General features: G+C 46.9%; 1 protein-coding gene across 18 annotated transcripts in view; it reads left to right on the top strand.

The window, feature by feature from the left end:
* Nucleotides 1-27,493, top strand: part of LOC117515943 (thyroglobulin-like) — a 238,456-nt gene that overhangs the window by 14,084 nt on the left and 196,879 nt on the right. For 16 of the 18 annotated variants that reach the window (XM_034176746.1, XM_034176744.1, XM_034176737.1 and 13 more), the window contains exons 3-8: nucleotides 428-470; nucleotides 9,021-9,046; nucleotides 10,837-10,931; nucleotides 11,006-11,108; nucleotides 25,454-25,548; nucleotides 25,623-25,725. In XM_034176746.1, coding sequence (XP_034032637.1) covers nucleotides 428-470; nucleotides 9,021-9,046; nucleotides 10,837-10,931; nucleotides 11,006-11,108; nucleotides 25,454-25,548; nucleotides 25,623-25,725 — 465 coding nt within the window. The remainder of the gene's footprint in view (nucleotides 1-427; nucleotides 471-9,020; nucleotides 9,047-10,836; nucleotides 10,932-11,005; nucleotides 11,109-25,453; nucleotides 25,549-25,622; nucleotides 25,726-27,493) is intronic. The other 2 variants (XM_034176738.1, XM_034176759.1) reach the window with 2 other exon arrangements.

Below are 27,493 nucleotides of genomic sequence, written 5' to 3' on the forward strand. Positions count from 1 at the left end.
TATGAGATTTTTGACATTATAGCTTCAGATGGTATTGTAATTTGCCTACTCTAATCATTATATGTTACTGTTTTACAGGAAAGCATGACCAAACAGACCTAGAATAGTAAGATTTACAGCTGCACAAGCATTGAACCTGATTCCACAGAGCCGTATATGAGTAATAGCGCAGTCGCACTGAGACACATTCAGGTGTCGCAGACTGAATGGGCCCCCTAAAATCAGTCCCCCCTGATGACGGATTAACACCTCTTTTCTCATCAGTCCACAAAATATTCCTCCATTTCTCTTTAGGCGAGCTGATGTATTCTTTGGCAAATTGTAACCTCTTCTGCACATCTTTTATTTAACAGAGGGACTTTGTGGGGTACTCTTGCAAATAAATTAGCTTCACACAGGCGTCTTCTAACTGTCACAGTACTTACAGGTAACGCCAGACTGTCTTTGATCATCCTGGAGCTGATCAGTGGGTGAGCCTTTGCCATTCTGGTTATTCTTCTATCCATTTTGATGGTTGTTTTCCGTTTTCTTCCACGCATCTCTGGTTTTTTGTCCATTTTAATTCATTGGAGATCATTGTAGATGAACAGCCTATACTTTTTTGCACCTGTGTATAAGTTTTCCCCTCTCCAATCAACTTTTTAATCAAACTATGCTGTTCTTCTGAACAATGTCTTGAACGTCCCATTTTCCTCAGGCTTTCAAAGAGAAAAGCATGTTCAATGGGTGCTGGCTTCATCCTTACATAGGGGACACCTGATTCACACCTGTTTGTTCTACAAAATTGCCGAACCCACTGACTGAATGCCACACTACTATTATTGTGAACACCCCCTTTTCTACTTTTTTTTACTAATAGCCCAATTTCATAGCCTCAATAGTATGCATATCATGAATGCTTGGTCTTGTTGGATTTGTGAGAATCTACTGAATCTACTGGTACCTTGTTTCCCATGTAACAATAAGAAATATACTCAAAACCTGGATTAATCTTTTTAGGCACATAGCACTACTATGATTCTGAACACTACTGTATAAGGTGCCTATGGACTCCGTCCAAAATAAAAAGCTTGGCATCATCCACACTTTTCCCAGCCTGGTAGGCAAACTGCAAGGGATCAAGTTTGCCCTCAGTTAAGAAGATGGCTTCTTTCAAGTTTTCATCACCAAGGATGTCAGAGCCACAGGCCTAAAATCATTCAAATCCCTCTGTTGGGAAAGGGTCGTAACACGGACCCGCAACAGGGGGCGCAAATGAACGGACAATGGATAAGACAAAGAGTAACAATTTAATGTTGTGAAACGCACAACTAAATACAGACACAGATAATGCCAATTGTACACAAGGTGACGTGCGGGCAGGCTCGAAGATAGGAGACCTCTGGCGATCGGAGAGCCGGGACCCACACAGCTTCCACCACCAACGGCCTGAAGAACACCGGAGCCGCCAAGTCCTGAGTCCCCAGGTGGTCACCGTCTTCTGTTGCAGACCCTGGTACTGCTGGCAGAAGATGACAAAACAGTTATGGTGAGTGTGTATCCACACACCCAGTAATCCTTCTTCTACAGGTCTTCGCGGAGGGAAAACCTCCACCTCCGATACAGAATCACCCGTGCAGCTCCTGACAGTTGCTCCTCGGATGGAGTGAGAGGCGAAGACGTCGCAGACTCTCACTGCACGCCAATCCAATTACAGACTTCAGGAATACGGCTGCACACAGAACAATAATTAGTCTTCAGAAAGTATGAAATGCAGAGAATTACCTTCGACGGTAGTTGATTTCTCGGCGAGGAGGTGGAGTAATGATCCGGCTTTTGTAGAGATGGTGGTGATTGGTGACAGCTGGTGTAAACGAGTGACAGCTGTCACTCTCTGTCTCGGCGCCCTCTCATGCTTGAAGCCCGCACTCCAAGCAGGGCGCCGACTGGTGGTGGTGGGCCAGCAGTACCTCCTCTTCAGCGGCCCACACAACAGGACCCCCCCCTCAACGGGCGCCTCCTGGCACCCGACCAGGCTTGTCCGGGTGTCGGCGGTAGAAATCGGCCAGGAGGGTCGGGTCCAGGATGAAGCTCCTCTTCACCCAGGAGCGTTCTTCGGGTCCGTACCCCTCCCAGTCCACCAGATATTGAAAACCCCAGCCCTTCCAACGGACGTCCAGGAGCCAACGAACAGTCCATGCTGGCTCCCCGTCGATGATACGGGCAGGAGGTGGTACGGGTCCAGGAGTGCAGAGTGGTGAGGCATGGTATGGTTTTATCCTTGAGACATGAAACACTGGGTGAATCCGCAGTGAAGCTGAAACTCCCAGCTTCACTGCGGATTCACCCATTCACCTCCTGCCCAGGCTGGTATGCAGGGGCCGGGGAACGCCGGCGATCTGCATGGGCCTTAGCCCTCGTCCGGGCCTGCAACAGGGCAGATCGGGCGGTCCGCCACACCCGGCGGCACCTCCGCAGGTGGGTCTGGACCGAGGGGACCCCGACCTCTCCCTCCACAAGTGGAAACAATGGGGGCTGATACCCCAAACACGCCTCGAAAGGGGAGAGGCCGGTAGCAGATGAGACCTGGCTATTGTGGGCGTACTCGATCCAGGCCAGATGGTCACTCCAAGCCGCCGGATGCGCGGAGTTTACGCAGCGGAGAGCCTGTTCCAACTCCTGGTTCGCCCGCTCTGCCTGGCCGTTCGTCTGTGGGTGATACCCGGACGAGAGACTCACGGTGGCCCCCAGTTCCTTACAAAAACTCCTCCAGACCTGCGAGGAGAACTGGGGACCACGATCCGAAACAATGTCCGATGGTATCCCATGCAAACGCACGACGTGGTGGACCAGGAGGTCTGCTGTCTCCTGGGCCGTCGGGAGCTTCGGGAGGGCCACGAAGTGGGCCGCCTTGGAGAACCGGTCCACTATCGTGAGGATGACGGTGTTACCCTGGGACGGCGGGAGGCCCGTGACGAAGTCCAGGCCGATGTGAGACCAGGGGCGATGAGGCACAGGCAGGGGCTGGAGGAGGCCCCTGATCTTGTGATGATCCGCCTTGCCCCTGGCACAGGTGGTGCAGGCCTGGACATAGTCCCGGACGTCGGCTTCCAGTGACGCCCACCAGAAGCGCTGCTGGATTACCGCCACGGTCCTACGCACTCCGGGATGACAGGAGAGCTTGGATCCGTGGCAGAAGTCCAAGACGGCAGCTCTGGCCTCTGGTGGGACGTAAAGTCTGTTCTTAGGACCGTTCCCCGGGTCCGGGTTCCTGGTCAGGGCCTCCCGGATGGTCTTCTCCACATCCCATGTGAGGGTGGCCACGACAGTGGACTCGGGAACAATGGTCTCGATGGGGTCTGACAACTCGTCCTTGGCTTCCTCTTCGTGCACCCGGGACAGTGTGTCGGATCGTTGGTTCCTAGTCCTGGGACGGTAGGTTATCCGGAAGTCAAAGCGTCCGAAGAACAGGGACCAGCGGGCTTGCCTGGGGTTCAGCCACTTGGCGGTCCGGATGTACTCCAGGTTCCGATGGTCCGTGAAAACCGTGAAAGGCACCGTAGCTCCCTCCAACAGGTGTCTCCACTCTTCAAGAGCCTCCTTAACCGCGAGGAGTTCCCGATTGCCCACGTCATAGTTGCGTTCAGCGGGGGTCAACCTGCGGGAAAAGTAGGCACATGGATGGAGAACCTTGTTGGACTCCCCGCTCTGGGACAGAACGGCTCCTATCCCTGAGTCAGAGGCATCCACCTCCACTATGAACTGGCGAGTAGGATCAGGCTGCACCAGAACTGGCGCAGACGAACACCGGCGTTTCAACTCCCTAAACGCGGCTTCGCACCGATCCGACCAAGTGAAGGGGACTTTAGTGGAGGTCATGGCAGTCAGGGGGCTAACAACCCGACTGTAACCTTTAATGAACCTCTGGTAGAAATTTGCAAAGCCGAGGAACTGTTGCAGCTTCCTACGGCTTGTTGGTTGGGGCCAATCTCTCACCGCCACAACCTTGGCCGGATCCGGGGCGACGGAGTTGGAGGAGATGATGAACCCCAGGAAGGACAAAGAGGTGCGGTGGAACTCACACTTCTCGCCCTTCACAAACAACCGGTTTTCTAGTAACCGCTGCAGGACCTGACGTACATGCTGGACATGAGACTCAGGGTCCGGAGAAAAGATGAGAATATCATCCAGATATACGAAGACAAACCGGTGCAGGAAGTCCCGCAAGACGTCATTAACCAATGCTTGGAACGTCGCGGGGGCATTAGTGAGGCCGAACGGCATGACCAGGTACTCAAAATGACCTAACGGGGTGTTAATGCCGTCTTCCATTCGTCTCCCTTCCGGATCCGAACCAGGTGGTACGCATTCCTAAGATCAAGTTTGGTGAACATTTTGGCTCCATGCAGGGGCGTGAACACCGAATCTAACAGGGGCAACGGGTATCGATTGCGAACCGTAATCTCGTTCAGCCCTCTGTAGTCAATGCATGGACGGAGTCCGCCGTCTTTTTTACCCACAAAAAAGAAACCCGCACCCATCGGGGAGGTGGAGTTCCGAATCAACCCGGCGGCTAAGGAGTCCCGGATGTAGGTCTCCATCGATTCGTGTTCCGGACGTGAGAGGTTGTACAATCTACTGGACGGGTACTCAGCGCCCGGAATCAAATCGATGGCACAATCGTACGGTCGGTGCGGGGGAAGAGTGAGTGCCAGATCTTTGCTGAAGACGTCAGCAAGATCGTGGTACACCTCGGACACCGCCGTCAGATTGGGGGGGACTATGACCTCCTCTTTAGCTGTAATTCCGGGTGGAACCGAGGATCCAAGACACTCCCGGTGGCAGGTTTCGCTCCACTGCGTCACCACCCCAGACGGCCAATCAATCCGGGGATTGTGCTTCACCATCCATGGAAATCCCAGAATCACTCGGGAGGTAGAAGGTGTCACAAAAAACACGATCTCCTCCCTGTGATTCCCAGACACAACCAAGGTTACTGGCTGTGTCTGATGTGTAATTAACGGGAGTAGAGTGCCATCTAGTGCTCGTACCTTCAATGGTGAAGGCAGGGCTACCAGAGGAAGCCCTACTTCCCTGGCCCATCTGCTGTCCAGCAGATTCCCTTCTGACCCCGTGTCTACCAGTGCTGGGGCGTGAAGGGTTAAATCCCCACTCAGGATTGTTACTGGGATTCGTGCTGATTTATGGGTTTTCCCTGTGTACATATTATGGCCCACCCTTAACCCAGTTCCTAAGGATGGGCGTTGGAGTTTGATCGTTTGGGGCAGTCTTTTAACATGTGCTCACAAGAGCCACAGAAAAAACACTCCCCGCGGGCCAGCCTCCTTTGTCTGATATTTGATTTTAATTTGGCCCTGCTCGTGTCCATAGCTTCGTCAGCAGGGGGAGCTGTTGCCACACGGAGCCCTCTGGCAGTGGAACGTGGGGAAGACGACACCCTTTCGGACCCGGAGGAGAGAGGGACAGCTTGTGCCCGACCACGCCCCCCGGCCTGCTCCCGACGGTGTTCATTCAACCGGTTGTCTAAACGTATAACCAAAGTGACAAGCCCATCGAAGTCTTGCGGTTCGTCCTTAGCCAGTAAATGCTCCTTCAGAACTGGAGACAGTCCGTTTATGAAGGCGGCGCAGAGCGCAACATTATTCCAGCCGGGCCTCGCAGCCGCGATGCGTAAGTCGACTGCATAATCAGCTGCGCTTCGGCGCCCCTGTCTCATTGACAGCAGCATGCTCGAGCCGGTCTCGCCTCTGTTGGGATGATCAAACACCTGTTTGAATTCCCGTACAAACCCAGCGTATGACGTCAGGAGCCACGAATTCTGTTCCCAAAGCACCGTAGCCCAAGCGCGTGCCTCACCTCAAAGCAAATTAATCACATAAGCCACCCGGCTGGCATCTGATGCGTACATAACTGGACACTGTGAAAAAACGAGCGAACACTGCATTAAGAAGTCTGCGCACGTTTCGACACAGCCTCCGTACGGTTCTGGAGGGCTTATGTAATCTCCAGGGGATGGTGGGGGGGTTTGTTGAACGGACAGTGGAACGTCTATCTGTGGCCCAGAGCCAGCAGGAGGAGTCACTGCAGCAGCGCTCGAGTCGCGCGCTTCCACTCTGGCGGTGAGAGCCTCCACCCTCCGATTGAGGACTGCATTCTGCTCGGTTACCAGATTTGCAATGGACTTAATTCCACTCCATGCAGCCCTTAGGTCTACACCACTAAACTGATTTTCAACTTTATCCCTAATTTTATCCCACACCAGTTTGGTGGGCTCAGGGTCTCATCACTGCTTTTTGCAGATGATGTGGTCCTGTTGGCTTCATTGGCCTGTGACCTCCAGCACTCACTGGATCGGTTTGCAGCCGAGTGTGAAGTGGCTGGGATGAGGATCAGCACCTCTAAATCTGAGGCCATGGTTCTCAACAGGAAACCTGTGTACTCCAGGTAGGGAATACAGTCTTGCCCCAAGTGAAGGAGTTCAAGTACTTCGGGGTCTTGTTCTTGAGTGAGGGCACAATGGAACATGAGATTGGCTGGAGAATCGGTGCAGCAGGGGCAGTGTTGCATTTGCTCTACTGTACTGTTGTGACAAAAAGGGAGCTGAGCCAAAAGGCGAAGCTCTCGATCTACTGGTCAATCTTCGTTCCTACTCTCATCTATGGTCATGAGGGTTGGGTCATGACCGAAAGAAGTAGATTGTGGGTACAAGCGGCCAAAATGGGCCTCCTTAGGAGGGTGGCTGGTGTCTTCTTTAGAGATAGGGTGAAATGTTTGGTCATCCATGGGGAGCTCGGAGTAGAGTCGCTGCTCCTTCATGTTGAAAGGAGCCAGCTGAGGTGGTTTGGGCATCTGGTAAGGATGCATCCAGGTCGCCTCCCTACTGAGGAATTCCAGGCACGTCCACCTGGGAGGAGAACCCGGGGAAGACCCAGGACTAGGTGGAGAGATTATAGCTCCACACTGGCCTGGGAAGGCCTTGGGATCCCCCAGTCAGAGGTGGTTAATGTGGCCCAGGAAAGGGAAGTCTATAGTCCCCTGTTAGAGCTGTTGCCCCCACGACCCGATCTCGGATAAGCGGTTGAAGATGAGTGATGAGTGAGTACTTCAATTTTACCTTCCTTACTTCCACCTTTACCTCCTTGGAGACAGCTTTTATTTCTAATGGATCACCAGAAAACCCTTTTCTTTTTGTCAATAACTTATTTTAACTCTTTTGTGACCCAAAGCTTATTATTAGGGTAAGTAACCACCTCCTTAGTGGGGACAACCAGATCCACACAAAAGATAATGTAAGAGGATATAGTCTCTGTAAGTTCATCAATATCCTCACATGCATCATAAAACCACTGCCACTCTGCACATGCACTTTTAGCAGGGGTGGGCAACTTGTTCCAGAAAAGGCCAAGAGGGTGCAGGTTTTCTTTGCAGCCACTGACTCCACCAGGTGATTTCACTGATTAATATCACTTTGAGCAAATGGAATCAGTTAATGAGTGAAATCACCTGGTGGAGTTAGTGGCTGCAAAGAAAACCTGCACCCTCTTGGCCCTTTCTGGAACACGTTGCCCACCCCTGACTTAAAGCATGCCTGAAGGGAGGAAATGCTGCTTTCTGACCACTTTTTTACTGTCCTTTCCCCGTGTTTGAGGCGTTGAAAGCGAGGTTTATACACAGTCACGTGTGATGTCAGCGATCAGCTGAGCAGCAGCTGATGCGTTTGCTCGAGGATGAATGTTCACCAAAGTGTAAAAAAGTTGTTGGAATTCTCGAGGCAGGTAAAAGGGGCGGAGAGAGATAGGCAGTAGCTCCACATCTGCCGTACATATCCTCTTCCTATGACTTCATTTAACACATACATTTTTAATTTTGACAACTTCAGTGCAGAAATACTTCATGTGAGCTTTGGCGCACCCCAGGTTGGAAACCAGGGTGTTAGGAGAAAGTTGATTTTCTTAAGTCACGTGTTCAGGTGGCCCCACTGAGACGATCCAACCAGCAGCCCTCAGGAACCTTTACTGTAAAGTGTTTCTTTTATTGTGTTCATGTCATGTTGTTGTTTTCAGCCATTAATTCTACTTGATCCTGATCCAGAACCATTGCAGACTGGTCACTGTTCGGTCATGTCAGAACTCTTTGCTCTGGCACAAAGTTCACAAGTTGGATCAATTGAACAAATATCACAACACTAAGTCATCATATTACTTTGGCCGGTCACTGATTACATCTGTGACCGTCCAAAAAACTCCGAAGAGGGGCAGAGGTTATATTTGCCTGTGCAGACAGTATTTTAAAATGTAATAGATGCATTTCTGTCTATCGTGAGGAGTAAAGAAGAGTTAACTGACTGTTGGTGGAGATCCAGATCGTCCCCAGATTTTTTTTTTTTTTTTTTCTTCTTTGTACAACATTGGTGGAAAACATGTCATGTGGTTTTTCAAAGTGCTATAAACACACTTTGAAGGTGTACACACAGATGTGATGTAGGAGAGATCTATAGCTGATAGTCACACTGTCCTCCTCTGTCAGCTGAGTGAGGTAATAATTGCATTGGTTATTAAGTGATATTCACACTTTCGTGATAAACCGGAATGTGGAGATCATGGTTGCCAACTATTCTGATCTAGCATATACTTTGATGATCTAACACATCAGTCTAGCATGAGATGTGATAACATAAATACCAGGCTTGTACCGTGCACAACGGTGGTACTTCCACACAACCTATGAGACCATGGCACAATGACAGAATGACCGGCTCACTATGAACACACTTCCCATTCCTCTCAGCTTGATCAAGGTATGGACAAGGCTTCAACCATGACCTTCGTTGATACATGTCAATGAAAACAAAACTTTACTCTGTTGCCAGAGGTGTGCATGATGTAGTATTCTTCTATTTTATCCCTGTGATCATAAAGTAAGTTTTTGCTAATTGTTTGTTTGTTTGCAAATTAAGTATTCTATTTTGTGCTAAACTCTTATTTGCAATAAAATAAAAGTTATTTATTTTATGTCCACAGGGTCATTGTGGATGCAACAGATGAAGGTGGGTTCTTAACAAACAAATCCATTACCATCATTTGTCACTTATTTTTGTTAATATGTCTTGCATAGAGTACAAGTACTCAACAAATTCATTTCATAACAGTTTCATTTTGTTTTTCTTCTCTTGAAAAATCTGAATTTATGAATTTATCTTTCTCTCTCTTCATGTTAAACAGAAACTATAAATGTTTAACCCTCAAGGAACCAAGTAGGGTCATTTATGATCCCGGGAATATATTTTGTGCACCATTTTTCTCATTTTAATTTTAAAAAGGTTCATGGAAAAAAACATGAATTTGTCAATCTATTTGTCCTGCATTAGTTCATAGAATTTTGCAAGGATCAGTTGATCCATGTGGCAAGTATAATCCAAATCCAAACTTGTGCTGGGCCACTTATGACCCCCCAGGAAGATCTATGAGATTTTTGACATTATAGCTTCAGATGGTATTGTAATTTGCCTACTCTAATCATTATACGAGGTCTGTCAATAAAGTATAGGTCCTTTTTATTTTTTTCAAAAACTATATGGATTTCATTCAGATGTTTTTACGTCAGACATGCTTGAACCCTCGTGCGCATGCCTGAGTTTTTCCACGCCTGTCGGTGACGTCATTCGCCTGTGAGCACACCTTGTGGGAGGAGTCGACCAGCCCCTCGTCGGAATTCCTTTGTCTGAGAAGTTGCTGAGAGACTGGCGCTTTGTTTGATCAAGATTTTTTCTAAACCTGTGAGGCACATCGATGTGGACACGGTTCGAAAAATTAAGCTGGTTTTCTGTGAAAATTTTAACGGCTGATGAGAGATTTTGAGGTGATACTGTCGCTTTAAGGACTTCCCACGGTGCGAGACGTCGCGCAGCGCTCTCAGGCGCCGTCGTCAGCCTGTTTCAAGCTGAAAACCTCCACATTTCAGGCTCTATTGATCCAGGACGTCGTGAGAGAACAGAGAAGTTTCAGAAGAAGTCGGTTTCAACATTTTATCCGGATATTCCACTGTTAAAGGAGATTTTTTTAATGAAAGACGTGCGGACGGTTTCTGTGTTAAAGATGATTACAGAATGAAGATAAAGAAATGTATACCCTAAACAGCTCATTGGAAATGACTTTGAATCAGATTTAAGTGTGCCTGCTATCGTACAGCAGTTACCACCCTGCTTTCACACATGCAACATACAGAAACAATTATGAGTCTCTTAAATTGCGTTTGGGCTTAAGAAATCACAATAAGTACATCTTCTTGGCTTTTCCTTTGTTTTTCAATCAGGGTCGCCACAGTAGATCCACCTCACATCTGAAAGTTGATTTTGGCACAAGTTTTATGCCAGATGCCCTCCCTGATGCAACTCCACATGACATTACGTGGACAGGGGAGGCTCTTTAACCACTTGTCCACCACGGCTGCTTGCATAAGAAATCACATTACATGAACTAAAATAATTGCTTTCCATGTGATCCTCCCAGTATTTTGCACACTCTGGTAGACACACCCAAAGCTGCTTATTCATGAAGGCTAATGTTTTAAATTGGCAATACAGACGCGGCCATCAGTGTGCACATTAGTAAATAAGGGTGCACATTTGTTTGTGGGTGGTATGGAGTTTGCACATGTTTTTACAAACACTAACCTTCAGTAAATCAGGCCCTTAGCACGATGTCTGCATGAAAGGGTTGGTTTACTATTTCACAACCATAACCTTGTCTTATTAATTTAATAACATAGTTTTGTCACTTGTTTGTCCTTAATACGTGTTTTTGTCTTTTTTTGTTGTTGTCTTTTATCTGAAAACAGCTCCAAAAAAATGTTCAGAACTGGCAAAACGTCCTCCTAAACCGGGAGCATACATACCCCAGTGTGATCAAGATGGAAATTACTTACCTAAACAGGTATCACTCTGCTGGGATTGATATGTCCTGTGTCTTCATTTGACAGAGCATATTTTATTCATTGATTCTTTCAGTGCTGGGCTTCTACTGGATATTGCTGGTGTGTAGACAGTACGGGGAAAGAGATCAGTGGAACCAGGAAGGGACCTGGTCAAGGGAATGTTTACTGTGAGGAAGGTGAGACTTCTGCTTCTCACACTCACTCATCTTCAGCTGCTTAGTGAATGTGGGAGGTTTAGCTTATAAAGACCATTTACAATGTCAGTGCCGTTGTCCCGCACACACTAATCACGCACTGCGCGTAGGGCACCACTTTGCCTGGGGGAGCACCAAAAAAATCAAGCTCGTGAAAAATCATAATGGGCTACTAGTAATGATATCCACCCCATGAGGCTTTGCGTGAATTATGGGTAAGATTTCCGGTATGAACCGGAACCGGTGTTTGTTTACATGTGAATGTGAGGCATTATTTGTAGAGCGCTTTGAGCATCTGATGCAGATGGAAAAGCGCTATATAAATGCAGTCCATTTACCTTCATCATCTGATGGTTAATAATCCCATTAATCCATTTGATTGCTTTGGGTGAAGAGACTCCGTCTCAGATGTGCTGCTGTGGTTCGAAACAAATGCACAGATGCAAAAGGCGGACCAATTTTTTAGGGACAGATCGTTCTGTCTGCGACACCGGCCAGGAGGTACGGTCGTCATTTTGGAAAAGGGTAACTCAGTGGGCAGCACATACAGATGCTCAAAGAACCTCATCAAGAAACAGGTGGAAATGCCAGAAAGGAAAAGATAAACAGTTCTCTACAGCCAGTATGTAGGGGTACGCCTCGGAAGAGCAGCTTTCACCCTGGAGCATCACGTGCCATGTTTTACATAAAACAAGTTTAAAAAGCAAATAAATAAAACATGACATGTTAAATCTGCTCCCCTGAGGAAGAGGAGACTGGAGGGTGAAAAGGGGCCATCTGCTCTCTGGACTTCAAACACGCACACGCTGACATGCACACATAAACACGGATCGGCTCCCGCTGGAGTGAAGCGCACACGAAGTTAACACACACTTAAGGGGAAAACTTCAGTACCGACAAAACTGTCCGGCTGGCTGTTTCGTTTTTTTTTTTTTTTTTTTTTGTGGAGAAGCACTGCATAAAAGCAGTGCCGCGTTTTGGATTCGAGAGCCCAAAAAGCGCCACGTTAGGTTACTTTACAGTGGGTGACGTCCGCCTGGCTCATGATTGCAGCTCAGCTAGAAGGTGTTGAACAAAGTAATCCTGCTTGCATCCTAAACTTGAAAATAATTGTCTTCAGTTAATTAATTCAGGAGGATACAAAAATGGATTTATCATGTGAAATAAATTACTGCAACCTGTGGGCCCACTCTAGATTGTGTGTATGAGTAACAAAATGATTACTGGATTTTTACTGTAATGAATTGATTGAAGCTAGAACAGACTGGATCCGTGTAAACTTTCAACATTAATATTTCGGAATGTGTGGGTGTCAGGGTAAGTTTAATACTTACCTTGCATAATTTAATGTAAATTAATTTTACGGGCTCGTTATCCAGGTCAGAACGGTATTTAACACATATTTTGCAAGCTTTTTCCTGTTTGTTCACTTGAGTATCCACAATGAAATTGCACATGAAAACATGTCACATCCGGGCACTTTGTCATTATTTTGCCCAGTTAGGAGGTGTCATGTCGCTCTCAATGAAGGAACAGTCGCATTATGTAGGCAGCATTGGGACTGCGCTCTCTAGTACTCATATACAGCTTTGTGGACTGATTTTTGACGCCATGAGTGAGGATGAAAATAGCTCATGATTGTCACCAAGGATGTGATGGGTCCATTGAGATTTGTGTTAAAGTATTGGCATATTTGCTCGTCACCAATTCATCTATATTTGATGCTATAATTATCCTACCTTACTTGTCACAAAAATAGCTTGGTTATAATTATGGTGTTTTCTGTGTTAAAGATGATTACAGAATGAAGATAAAGAAATGTATACCCTAAACAGCTCATTGGAAATGACTTTGAATCAGATTTAAGTGTGCCTGCTATCGTACAGCAGTTACCACCCTGCTTTCACACATGCAACATACAGAAACAATTATGAGTCTCTTAAATTGCATTTGGGCTTAAGAAATCACAATAAGTACATCTTCTTGGCTTTTCCTTTGTTTTTCAATCAGGGTCGCCACAGTAGATCCACCTCACATCTGAAAGTTGATTTTGGCGCAAGTTTTATGCTAGATGCCCTCCCTGATGCAACTCTACATGACATTACGTGGACAGGGGAGACTCTTTAACCGCTTGTCCACCACGGCTGCTTGCATAAGAAATCACATTACATCGGTGTCAAAAGTACACACATTTGTTACTTAAGTATAGATACTGCAGTTTAAAAACACTCTGGTAAAAGTTGAAGTATCAACTTGACCTCTTAACTCAAGTAAAAGTGAAAAAGTATGTGCTCCAAAACCTACTTAAAGTATAAAAGTATAAAGTAACCTTTAAAAAAAAAAAAAGGTAGATGACACTATATGAATTGAAAGCTTAATTTAAAAACTGATTCGTTCTACATGTGGCCCAAAACCCAAAACCCAAAATTATACCCAACACCACCTGCACGAAAATGTTTCAATTCTAGAAGCTCTGAAATGCAATCTGGGACTATTCCAGACAATAAACTGCAGTGAGTACAGCATCCATTTAGTGAAGGAAAAAAAAAAAAAAAAAAAAAAAAACCCACAACTTTCCTTATTCAAATTCATTCCAGTAGTATTCTGCTCTTACTAGCGCCTTGGGGCAACTGTTTGTTGTGATTTGGCGCTATATAAAAAAATTGATTGAATTGATTGATTACTAGGATGCAGCAGTTTTCTAGTTTGGCAGATAGTTCTGGAGAAAATCACTGAAGAAATTAACACATTGAAAATATGGTTTGACCGAAACAAACTGTCATTAAATAAGACAGGGATGAAGTGGAGGTGTAAGAGTCACTAGGTGTTCACAGGAAACACTTATTTATTTATGTATGTATTTTCTCTTCTAAGTCACCTGTTCTCTTCTAAGTCCCTGTTAGTAAATTATATAATAATTGATTAACATATTGATTTATTCTGCCTTACAGAAACCTGGTTACAGCAGGATGAATATGTTAGTTTAAATGAGTCAACACCCCCGAGTCACACTAACTGCCAGAACGCTCGTAGCACGGGCCGAGGCGGAGGATTAGCAGCATTCTTCCATTCCAGCTTATTAATTAATCCAAAACCCAGACAGAGCTTTAATTCATTTGAAAGCTTGACTCTTAGTCTTGTCCATCCAAATTGGAAGTCCCAAAAACCAGTTTTATTTGTTATTATCTATCATCCACCTGGTCGTTACTGTGAGTTTCTCTGTGAATTTTCAGACCTTTTGTCTGACGTAGTGCTTAGCTCAGATAATTATAGTGGGCGATTTTAACATCCACACAGATGCTGAGAATGACAGCCTCAACACTGCATTTAATCTATTATTAGACTCAATTGGCTTTGCTCAAAATGTAAATGAGTCCACCCACCACTTTAATCATATCTTAGATCTTGTTCTGACTTATGGTATGGAAATTGAAGACTTAACAGTATTCCCTGAAAACTCCCTTCTGTCTGATCATTTCTTAATAACATTTACATTTACTCTGATGGACTACCCAGCAGTGGGGAATAAGTTTCATTACACTAGAAGTCTTTCAGAAAGCGCTGTAACTAGGTTTAAGGATATGATTCCTTCTTTATGTTCTCTAATGCCATATACCAACACAGTGCAGAGTAGCTACCTAAACTCTGTGAGTGAGATAGAGTATCTCTTCAATAGTTTTACATCCTCATTGAAGACAACTTTGGATGCTGTAGCTCCTCTGAAAAAAAGAGCCTTAAATCAGAAGTGCCTGACTCCGTGGTATAACTCACAAACTCGCAGCTTAAAGCAGATAACCCGTAAGTTGGAGAGGAAATGGCGTCTCACTAATTTAGAAGATCTTCACTTAGCCTGGAAAAAGAGTCTGTTGCTCTATAAAAAAGCCCTCCGTAAAGCTAGGACATCTTACTACTCATCACTAATTGAAGAAAATAAGAACAACCCCAGGTTTCTTTTCAGCACTGTAGCCAGGCTGACAAAGAGTCAGAGCTCTATTGAGCCGAGTATTCCTTTAACTTTAACTACTAATGACTTCATGACTTTCTTTGCTAATAAAATTCTAACTATTAGAGAAAAAATTACTCATAACCATCCCAAAGACATATCGTTATCTTTGGCTGCTTTCAGTGATGCCGGTATTTGGTTAGACTCTTTCTCTCCGATTGTTCTGTCTGAGTTATTTTCATTAGTTACTTCCTCCAAACCATCAACATGTCTATTAGACCCCATTCCTACCAGGCTGCTCAAGGAAGCCCTACCATTAATTAATGCTTCGATCTTAAATATGATCAATCTATCTTTATTAGTTGGCTATGTACCACAGGCTTTTAAGTTGGCAGTAATTAAACCATTACTTAAAAAGCCATCACTTGACCCAGCTATCTTAGCTAATTATAGGCCAATCTCCAACCTTCCTTTTCTCTCAAAAATTCTTGAAAGGGTAGTTGTAAAACAGCTAACTGATCATCTGCAGAGGAATGGTCTATTTGAAGAGTTTCAGTCAGGTTTTAGAATCCATCATAGTACAGAAACAGCATTAGTGAAGGTTACAAATGATCTTCTTATGGCCTCAGACAGTGGACTCATCTCTGTGCTTGTTCTGTTAGACCTCAGTGCTGCTTTTGATACTGTTGACCATAAAAATGTATTATTGAGATTAGAGCATGCCATAGGTATTAAAGGCACTGCACTGCGGTGGTTTGAATCATATTTATCTAACAGATTACAATTTGTTCATGTAAATGGGGAATCTTCTTCACAGACTAAGGTTAATTATGGAGTTCCACAAGGTTCTGTGCTAGGACCAATTTTATTCACTTTATACATGTTTCCCTTAGGCAGTATTATTAGACAGCATTGCTTAAATTTTCATTGTTACGCAGATGATACCCAGCTTTATCTATCCATGAAGCCAGAGGACACACACCAATTAGCTAAACTGCAGGATTGCCTTACAGACATAAAGACATGGATGACCTCTAATTTCCTGCTTTTAAACTCAGATAAAACTGAAGTTATTGTACTTGGCCCCAAAAATCTTAGAAACATGGTGTCTAACCAGATCCTTACTCTGGATGGCATTACCCTGACCTCTAGTAATACTGTGAGAAATCTTGGAGTCATTTTTGATGAGGATATGTCATTCAATGTGCATATTAAACAAATATGTAGGACTGCTTTTTTGCATTTGCACAATATCTCTAAAATTAGAATGGTCTTGTCTCAGAGTGATGCTGAAAAACTAATTCATGCATTTATTTCCTCTAGGCTGGACTATTGTAATTCGTTATTATCAGGTTGTCCTAAAAGTTCCCTGAAAAGCCTTCAGTTAATTCAAAATGCTGCAGCTAGAGTACTGACAGGGACTAGAAGGAGAGAGCATATCTCACCCATATTGGCCTCTCTTCATTGGCTTCCTGTTAATTCTAGAATAGAATTTAAAATTCTTCTTCTTACTTATAAGGTTTTGAATAATCAGGTCCTATCATATCTTAGGGACCTCATAGTACCATATCACCCCAATTGAGTGCTTCGCTCTCAGACTGCAGGCTTACTTGTAGTTCCTAGGGTTTGTAAGAGTAGAATGGGAGGCAGAGCCTTCAGCTTTCAGGCTCCTCTCCTGTGGAACCAGCTCCCAATTCCGATCCGGGAGACAGACACCCTCTCTACTTTTAAGATTAGGCTTAAAACTTTCCTTTTTGCTAAAGCTTATAGTTAGGGCTGGATCAGTTGACCCTGAACCATCCCTTAGTTATGCTGCTATAGACTTAGACTGCTGGGGGGTTCCCATGATGCACTGAGTGTTTCTTTCTCTTTTTGCTCTGTATGCACCACTCTGCATTTAATCATTAGCGATTGATCTCTGCTCTCTTCCACAGCATGTCTTTTTCCTGGTTCTCTCCCTCAGCCCCAACCAGTCCCAGCAGAAGACTGCCCCTCCCTGAGCCTGGTTCTGCTGGAGGTTTCTTCCTGTTAAAAGGGAGTTTTTCCTTCCCACTGTCGTGCTTGCTCACAGGGGGTCATTTTGACCGTTGGGGTTTTTCGTAATTATTGTATGGCCTTGCCTTACAATATAAAGCGCCTTGGGGCAGCTGTTTGTTGTAATTTGGCGCTATATAAATAAAATTGATTTGATTTGATTTATTTACGTATGTTCATTGTTAGTTGCTTTTATATTTTCTGTTGTGTTTCTATTCAGGTTCTTTTTGCCTCTTTCTCTAGAATTGTATATAATAATCATTAGATTATTAATATATAAACAAAAATAAATTTAAGAAATATTACAATTTGAAAACAAATGCACCCGAACGTGATGACAGCTGCAATTGGTTAATGCTAAGTTTTAACATTGAAAATGCCATAGACATACTAATGCGTTAGTTTCGCTCCCGTTTTTAAGTTATAAAATACATCCATCAACTGTTTCAGAAGACCATAACAGGTCGGTTTAACATAGAAAAGGTAAATAATAGTCACAGAAGTATGCTTTTTAGGGTTTTAGCGGGGGAAAATTAAGCGAAAAAAGAAAGAATAAACAAAGCAATGGTCGAAGCATTGCTTCAATCTGCGATCCACTGCTTCGATTGGTTCACGGTTCAAAGCAAAGCCGCGCTGCAGAAAAGTTGATTACAGGCGCACATGATGTGAAATATATATATATAAACATTAAACTGAAGCCAAGAGTAACGAGGCTGTTTGTTTTAAAAATGTAAGGAATAGAAAGTACAGATACTTGGGTGAAAATGTAATGAGTAGAAGTCAGAGGTAGGCAGAAAAATAAGTAATGGAGTAAAGTATAGATACCTAAAAAGTGTACTTAAGTACAGTAACGAAGTATTTGTACTTCGTTACTTGACACCTCTGCATTACATGAACTAAAATAATTGCTTTCCATGTGATCCTCCCAGTATTTTGCACACTCTGGTAGACACACCCAAAGCTGCTTATTCATGAAGGCTAATGTTTTAAATTGGCAATACAGACGTAGCCATCAGTGTGCACATTAGTAAATAAGGGTGCACATTTGTTTGTGGGTGGTATGGAGTTTGCACATGTTTTTACAAACACTAACCTTCAGTAAATCAGGCCCTTAGCACGATGTCTGCATGAAAGGGTTGGTTTTGTTGTGAAAGTGTAGTGACACGGACCCACAACAGGGGGCGCAAATGAACGGTCAATAGATGAGCCAAAAGGTAACAATTTAATGTTGTGAAACGTGCACAATGAACATACAGACAATCTCAGTATATAATTACAGTCAAGTTACAAAGGTGGCGTGTGGGCAGGCTCGAGGATAGAAGACGTCTGTCCTGAGAAGAGCCAGAACCACACGATTTCCGCCCCCACAGAACCTGGTGAATACTGGAGCCGCCAAGTCCCGAATTCCCAGGTGATCACCGTCCCCGACTGTCGGATCTGGTACTGCTGGCGAAGAACAAAGACAGTCAAGTGTGGGTGTGTGTACACCCAGTAACAACAACGGTGGGAATGCCACCTCCACCTCTCACTCAAGATGTTGCAGAGTACCGCAGTGATTCCTCATGTGAAAAGAGTGCCGTCCTGCACTCACTCAACCTCCACAGAAAAAGGAACCGGTACTCCTGCAAACACTCACAATATACAGATATATTGCAAAAGACACAAACGGCTGAGGATATTACCTCCAATGAAGTATGATATCTCGGCGATGAGGTGGAGATGACGTCTGGTCTTTATGGAGTGCGATGATGAAGAATGTGTGACAGCTGTCAGGAATTAATGAGTGACAGCTGTCACTCCCGGCTGTGTCCGTGGCGGCAGTGCCCTCTCGTGCCTGAAGCCCGCACTTCAGGCAGGGCGCCCTTTGGTGGTGGGCCAGCAGTACATCCTCTTCTGGTGGCCCACACAACAGGACCCTCCCCTCAACGGGCGCCTCCTGGCGCCCGACCAGGCTTGTCCGGGTGTCTGCGGTAGAAATCGGCCAGGAGGGTTGGGTCCTGGATGAAGCTCCTCTTCACCCGGGAGCGTTCTTTGGGTCCATACCCTTCCCAGTCCACCAAATACTGGAACCCCCGGCCCATTCGACGGACGTCCAGGAGCCGGCGCACTGTCCAAGTCGGCTCCCCGTCAATGATCCGGGCAGGAGGCGGCGCCGGACCGGGAGCACAGAGCGGTGAGGTGTGGTGAGGCTTGAGTCTGGACACATGAAAAACCGGGTGGATCCACAGTGAAGCTGGGAGTCGGAGCTTCACTGCGGCAGGACTGAGGATTTTGAGGATCTTGAAAGGTCCAATGTACCGGTCCTTCAACTTGGGGGAGTCCACTTGGAGGGGGATGTCCTTCGTGGACAGCCACACCTCCTGCCCGGGCTGGTAAGCAGGGGCCAGGGATCGCCGGCGGTCTGCATGGGTCTTCGCCCTCGTCCAGGCCTTCAACAAGGCAGAACGGGCGGAGCGCCACACCTGACGGCACTTCCACAGGTGGGCCTGGACCGAGGGCACACCGACCTCTCCCTCCACCACGGGGAACAACGGGGGCTGATACCCCAAACACACCTCAAATGGGGAGAGGCCGGTGGCAGAAGACACCTGGCTGTTATGCGCATACTCGATCCAGGCCAGATGGTTACTCCAGGCCGTCGGGTGCGCGGATGTGATGCAGCGGAGGGTCTGTTCCAGTTCCTGGTTGGCCCGCTCTGCCTGTCCGTTCGTCTGTGGATGGTACCCGGACGAGAGGCTCACGGTGGCCCCCAGTTCCCTGCAGAAGCTCCTCCAGACGTGTGAGGAGAACTGGGGACCACGATCCGAGACGATGTCGGTGGGTATCCCATGCAGACGGACAACATGGTGGACCAGGAGGTCTGCTGTCTCCTGGGCTGTTGGGAGCTTCGGGAGGGCCACGAAGTGGGCCGCCTTGGAGAATCGGTCCACTATCGTGAAGATGGTGGTGTTGCCCTGGGACGGCGGGAGGCCCGTGACGAAATCCAGGCCGATGTGGGACCAGGGGCGATGAGGCACAGGAAGCGGTTGGAGTAGTCCTTGGGTCTTCCTGTGGTCAGCCTTGCCCCTGGCACAGGTGGTGCAGGCCTGGATATACTCCCGGACGTCGGCCTCCATAGACGCCCACCAGAAGCGCTGCCGGACAACTGCCACGGTCCTTCGCACCCCTGGATGACAGAAGAGCTTGGAACTGTGACAGAAGTCCAAGACTGCAGCTCTGGCCTCTGGTGGGACGTATAAACGGTTCTTCGGACCTGTACCTGGGTCCGGGCTCCGTGCCAGGGCCTCCCGGACGATCTTCTCCACGTCCCAGGTGAGGGTGGCCACGATAGTGGACTCCGGCAGGATGGGCTCCGGTGGATCCGACAGTGCAGTTTTGACCTCCTCTTCGTGTACCCGGGACAAGGCATCCGACCTCTGGTTCTTGGTCCCGGGGCGATAGGTGATCCGGAAGTCAAAACGCCCGAAGAACAGTGACCAGCGGGCTTGTCTGGGGTTCAGCCGCTTAGCTGTCCTGATATACTCCAGGTTCCGATGGTCAGTGAAAACCGTGAACGGCACAGACGCTCCCTCCAACAGGTGTCTCCACTCCTCAAGAGCCTCTTTCACTGCAAGGAGTTCTTGATTGCCGACGTCATAGTTCCGTTCAGCCGGGGTCAACCTGCGTGAAAAGTAGGCACACGGGTGAAGAACCTTATCGGTCTCTCCGCTCTGGGACAGCACGGCTCCTATCCCTGAGTCAGAGGCGTCCACTTCAACCACGAACTGGCGGCTAGGGTTGGGCTGCACCAAAACTGGCGCAGTAGAGAACCGTCGTTTCAACTCCTTGAACGCGACTTCGCACTGATCCGAGCAGGTGAAGGGGACTTTTGGAGAGGTCAGGGCTGTCAGGGGGCTAACTACCTGACTGTAGCCCTTAATGAACCTCCTATAGAAATTAGCGAAGCCGAGAAACTGTTGCAGCTTCCTACGGCTTGTTGGTTGGGGCCAATCTCTCAGCGCCGCAACCTTGGCCGGATCAGGGGCGACGGAGTTAGAGGAGATGATAAACCCCAGGAAGGACAAAGACGTGCGGTGAAACTCGAACTTCTCGCCCTTCACAAACAGTCGGTTCTCTAATAACCGCTGCAGGACCTGACGTACATGCTGGACATGGGTCTCAGGATCCGGAGAAAAGATGAGAATATCGTCCAGATATACGAAGACGAATCGGTGCAGGAAGTCCCGCAAGACGTCGTTAACCAAGGCTTGGAACGTCGCGGGGGCGTTGGTGAGGCCGAACGGCATGACCAGGTACTCAAAGTGACCTAACGAGGTGTTAAATGCCGTCTTCCATTCGTCTCCCTTCCGGATCCGAACCAGGTGATACGCATTTCTAAGATCCAGCTTAGTAAAGATTTTGGCTCCATGCAGGGGGGTGAACACGGAATCCAACAATGGCAACGGGTATCGATTGCGAACCGTAATCTCATTCAGCCCCCTGTAATCAATGCATGGACGGAGTCCGCCATCTTTCTTGCCCACAAAAAAGAAACCTGCCCCCATCGGGGAGGTGGAGTTCCGGATCAGCCCGGCAGCTAATGAGTCCCGGATGTAGGTCTCCATTGATTCGCGCTCAGGTCGTGAGAGGTTGTACAGCCTGCTGGACGGGAACTCAGCGCCTGGAACCAAATCAATGGCACAATCGTACGGACGGTGCGGGGGAAGGGTGAGTGCCAGATCCTTGCTGAAGACGTCAGCAAGATCGTGGTACTCAACCGGCACTGCCGTCAGATTGAGAGGGACTTTGACCTCCTCCTTAGCCTGTAAACCGGGAGGAACCGAGGATCCTAAACACACCCGATGGCAGGTTTCGCTCCACTGAACCACCACCCCAGATGGCCAATCAATCCGGGGATTGTGCTTCAACATCCATGGGAAGCCCAAAATCACGCGGGAGGTAGAAGGAGTTACAAAAAACTCAATCTCCTCCCGATGGTTTCCAGACACCACCAGAGTTACTGGTTGTGTCTTGTGTGTGAGTAAAGGGAGGAGGGTGCCATCTAGTGCCCGAACCTGCAATGGCGAAGGAAGCGCCACCAGAGGGAGCCCTACCTCCCTTGCCCATCTGCTGTCTAGCAGATTCCCTTCTGACCCCGTGTCCACCAGTGCTGTGGCTTGAAGGGTTAAATCCCCGCTCAGGATTGTGACTGGGAGTCGTGTGGCAATCTGTGTGTGTCTCACTTGAATGTTTTGACCCCCCCTTAGCCCAGTCTCTAAGGGCGAGTGTTGTCGTTTTGGCCGTTTGGGGCAGTTTTTCTGTATGTGCTCCTTTGAGCTGCAGAGAAAACACTCCCCGCGGATCAGCCTCCTCATTTTGGCCCTGTGCGTTTCCCTAACAACGTCAGCAGGGGGAGCTGTTACCCCACGGAGCGCTGTGGCTGTGGAGCATGGGGAGGGCGGCGCCTTTTCGAACCCGGAAGGGAGGGGGGCGGCGCGTATCCGGTCACGTCCTTCGCCTCGCTCCCGACGGCGTTCCTCCAACCGATTGTCTAACCGTATAACGAGATCGATAAGCCCATCTAAATCCCGCGGTTCCTCCTTAGCTACCAGCTGCTCCTTCAGAACCAACGACAGTCCGTTTATGAAGGCGGCGCGGAGCGCAAAGTTATTCCAGCCGGACCTCGCAGCCGCGATGCGGAAGTTGACTGCATAAGCGGCTGCGCTCTCGCGTCCCTGTCTCATTGACAGCAGCACGGTTGAAGTGGTCTCTCCTCTGTTAGGGTGATCAAACACTGTTCTGAACTCCCCCACAAACCCAGTGTATGCTGATAACAACCGTGAGTTCTGTTCCCAGAGCGCCGTAGCCCAGGCGCGTGCCTTACCCCGAAGCAGAGCAATCACATAAGCTATTTTACTAGCATCTGACGCGTACATGACGGGACGTTGTGCGAAGACGAGCGAACATTGCATGAGAAAGTCCGCGCACGTCTCCACACAACCTCCGTACGGCTCAGGAGGGCTTATGTATGCTTCAGGGGATGGTGGGAGGGGTTGTTGAACCACCACTGGAACATTTATATCCTGCACAGGGTCGGCAGGAGGACGAGCTGCAGCAGCGTCCTGAGCGCTCGCCGCCATCTGTGCGGAGAGAGCCTCCACCCTGCGGTTCAGGAGGATGTTTTGCTTGGTCATTTGATCCAACCGAGCCGTAAAGGCGGTGAGAATGTGCTGTAGCTCACCAATCACGCCTCCTGCAGACGCCTGCGCTCCCTGCTCTCCCATTGGTTGTTCAACAGCCGGGTGACGCCCCTCGGAGTCCATGACGCTGGCCGAGATATCCTGTTGTGAAAGTGTAGTGACACGGACCCACAATAGGGGGCGCAAATGAACGGTCAATAGATGAGCCAAAAGGTAACAATTTAATGTTGTGAAACGTGCACAACGAACATACAGACAATCTCAGTATATAATTACAGTCAAATTACAAAGGTGACGTGTGGGCAGGCTCAAGGATAGAAGACGTCTGTCCTGAGAAGAGCCGGAACCACACGATTTCCGCCCCCACAGAACCTGGTGAATACTGGAGCCGCCAAGTCCCGAATTCCCAGGTGATCACCGTCCCCGACTGTCGGATCTGGTACTGCTGGCGAAGAACAAAGACAGTCAAGTGTGGGTGTGTGTACACCCAGTAACAACAACGGTGGGAATGCCACCTCCACCTCTCACTCAAGATGTTGCAGAGTACCGCAGTGATTCCTCAGGGAAAAAGAGTACCGTCCTGCACTCACTCAGCCTCCACAGAAAAAGGAACCGGTACTCCTGCAAACACTCACAATATACAGATATATTGCAAAAGACACAAACGGCTGAGGATATTACCTCCAATGAAGTATGATATCTCGGCGATGAGGTGGAGATGACGTCTGGTCTTTATGGAGTGCGATGATGAAGAATGTGTGACAGCTGTCAGGAATTAATGAGTGACAGCTGTCACTCCCGGCTGTGTCCGTGGCGGCAGCGCCCTCTCGTGCCTGAAGCCCGCACTTCAGGCAGGACGCCCTTTGGTGGTGGGCCAGCAGTACATCCTCTTCTGGCAGCCCACACAACAGGTTTACTATTTCACAACCATAACCTTGTCTTATTAATTTAATTAATTAATTTTACTTTCCTTGCATAATTTAATGTAAATTAATTTTACGGGCTCGTTATCCAGGTCAGAACGGTATTTGACACATATTTTGCAAGCTTTTTCCTGTTTGTTCACTTGAGTATCCACAATGAAATTGCACATGAAAACATGTCACATCCGGGCACTTTGTCATTATTTTGCCCAGTTAGGAGGTGTCATGTCGCTCTCAATGAAGGAACAGTCGCATTATGTAGGCAGCACTGGGACTGCGCTCTCTAGTACTCATATACGGCTTTGTGGACTGATTCTTGACGCCCAGAGTGAGGATGAAAATAGCTCATGATTGTCACCAAGGACGTGATGGGTCCATTGAGATTTGTGTTAAAGTATTGGCATATTTGCTCGTCACCAATTCATCTATATTTGATGCTATAATTATCCTACCTTACTTGTCACAAAAATAGCTTGGTTATAATTATGGTGTTTTCTGTGTTAAAGATGATTACAGAATGAAGATAAAGAAATGTATACCCTAAACAGCTCATTGGAAATGACTTTGAATCAGATTTAAGTGTGCCTGCTATCGTACAGCAGTTACCACCCTGCTTTCACACATGCAACATACAGAAACAATTATGAGTCTCTTAAATTGCGTTTGGGCTTAAGAAATCACAATAAGTACATCTTCTTGGCTTTTCCTTCGTTTTTCAATCAGGGTCGCCACAGTAGATCCACCTCACATCTGAAAGTTGATTTTGGCACAAGTTTTATGCCAGATGCCCTCCCTGATGCAACTCCACATGACATTACGTGGACAGGGGTGGCTCTTTAACCGCTTGTCCACCACGGCTGCTTGCATAAGAAATCACATTACATGAACTAAAATAATTGCTTTCCATGTGATCCTCCCAGTATTTTGCACACTCTGGTAGACACACCCAAAGCTGCTTATTCATGAAGGCTAATGTTTTAAATTGGCAATACAGACGCAGCCATCAGTGTGCACATTAGTAAATAAGGGTGCACATTTGTTTGTGGGTGGTATGGAGTTTGCACATGTTTTTACAAACACTAACCTTCAGTAAATCAGGCCCTTAGCACGATGTCTGCATGAAAGGGTTGGTTTACTATTTCACAACCATAACCTTGTCTTATTAATTTAATAACATAGTTTTGTCACTTGTTTGTCCTTAATATGTGTTTTTGTCTTTTTTTGTTGTTGTGTTTTATCTGAAAACAGCTCCAAAAAAATGTTCAGAACTGGCAAAACATCCTCCTATACCGGGAGCATACATACCCCAGTGTGATCAAGATGGAAATTACTTACCTAAACAGGTATCACTCTGCTGGGATTGATATGTCCTGTGTCTTCATTTGACAGAGCAGATTTTATTCATTGATTCTTTCAGTGCTGGGCTTCTACTGGATATTGCTGGTGTGTAGACAGTACGGGGAAAGAGATCAGTGGAACCAGGAAGGGACCTGGTCAAGGGAATGTTTACTGTGAGGAAGGTGAGACTTCTGCTTCTCACACTCACTCATCTTCAGCTGCTTAGTGAATGTGGGAGGTTTAGCTTATAAAGACCATTTACAATGTCAGTGCCGTTGTCCCGCACACACTAATCACGCACTGCGCGTAGGGCACCACTTTGCCTGGGGGAGCACCAAAAAAATCAAGCTCGTGAAAAATCATAATGGGCTACTAGTAATGTTATCCACCTTATTCCGAGCCCCCATGAGGCTTTGCGTGAATTATGGGTAAGATTTCCGGTATGAACCGGAACCGGCGTTTGTTTACATGTGAATGTGAGGCATTATTTGTAGAGCGCTTCGAGCATCTGATGCAGATGGAAAAGCGCTATATAAATACAGTCCATTTACCTTCATCATCTGATGGTTAATAATCCCATTAATCCATTTGATTGCTTTGGGTGAAGAGACTCCGTCTCAGATGTGCTGCTGTGGTTCGAAACAAATGCACAGATGCAAAAGGCGGACCAATTTTTTAGGGACGGATCGTTCTGTCTGCGACACCGGCCAGGAGGTACGGTCGTCATTTTGGAACAGGGTAACTCAGTGGGCAGCACATACAGATGCTCAAAGAACCTCATCAAGAAACAGGTGGAAATGCCAGAAAGGAAAAGATAAACAGTTCTCTACAGCCAGTATGTAGGGGTATGCCTCGGAAGAGCAGCTTTCACCCCGGAGCATCACGTGCCATGTTTTACATAAAACAAGTTTAAAAAGCAAATAAATAAAACATGACATGTGGAATCTGCTCCCCTGAGGAAGAGGAGACTGGAGGGTGAAAAGGGGCCATCTGCTATCTGGACTTAAAACACGCACACGCTGACATGCACACATAAACACGGATCGGCTCCCGCTGGAGTGAAGCGCACACGAAGTTAACACACACTTAAGGGGAAAACTTCAGTACCGACAAAACTGTCCGGCTGGCTGTTTCGTTTTTTTTTTTTTTTGTGGAGAAGCACTGCATAAAAGCAGTGCCGCGTTTTGGATTCGAGAGCCGAAAAAGTGCCACGTTAGGTTACTTTACAGTGGGTGACGTCCGCCTGGCTCATGATTGCAGCTCGGCTAGAAGGTGTTGAACAAAGTAATCCTGCTTGCATCCTAAACTTGAAAATAATTGTCTTCAATTAATTAATTCAGGAGGATACAAAAATGGATTTATCATGTGAAATAAATTACTGCAACCTGTGGGCCCACTCTAGATTGTGTGTATGAGTAACAAAATGATTACTGGATTTTTACTCTAATGAATTGATTGAAGCTAGAACAGACTGGATCCGTGTAAACTTTCAACATTAATATTTCGGAATGTGTGGGTGTCAGGGTAAGTTTAATACTTTCCTTGCATAATTTAATTTTACGGGCTCGTTATCCAGGTCAGAACGGTATTTAACACATATTTTGCAAGCTTTTTCCTGTTTGTTCACTTGAGTATCCACAATGAAATTGCACATGAAAACATGTCACATCCGGGCACTTTGTCATTATTTTGCCCAGTTAGGAGGTGTCATGTCGCTCTCAATGAAGGAACAGTCGCATTATGTAGGCAGCACTGGGACTGCGCTCTCTAGTACTCATATACGGCTTTGTGGACTGATTCTTGACGCCCAGAGTGAGGATGAAAATAGCTCATGATTGTCACCAAGGACGTGATGGGTCCATTGAGATTTGTGTTAAAGTATTGGCATATTTGCTCGTCACCAATTCATCTATATTTGATGCTATAATTATCCTACCTTACTTGTCACAA

Source organism: Thalassophryne amazonica, chromosome 8 (genome assembly GCF_902500255.1).
Source record: "Thalassophryne amazonica chromosome 8, fThaAma1.1, whole genome shotgun sequence".
Lineage (NCBI taxonomy): Eukaryota > Metazoa > Chordata > Actinopteri > Batrachoidiformes > Batrachoididae > Thalassophryne > Thalassophryne amazonica.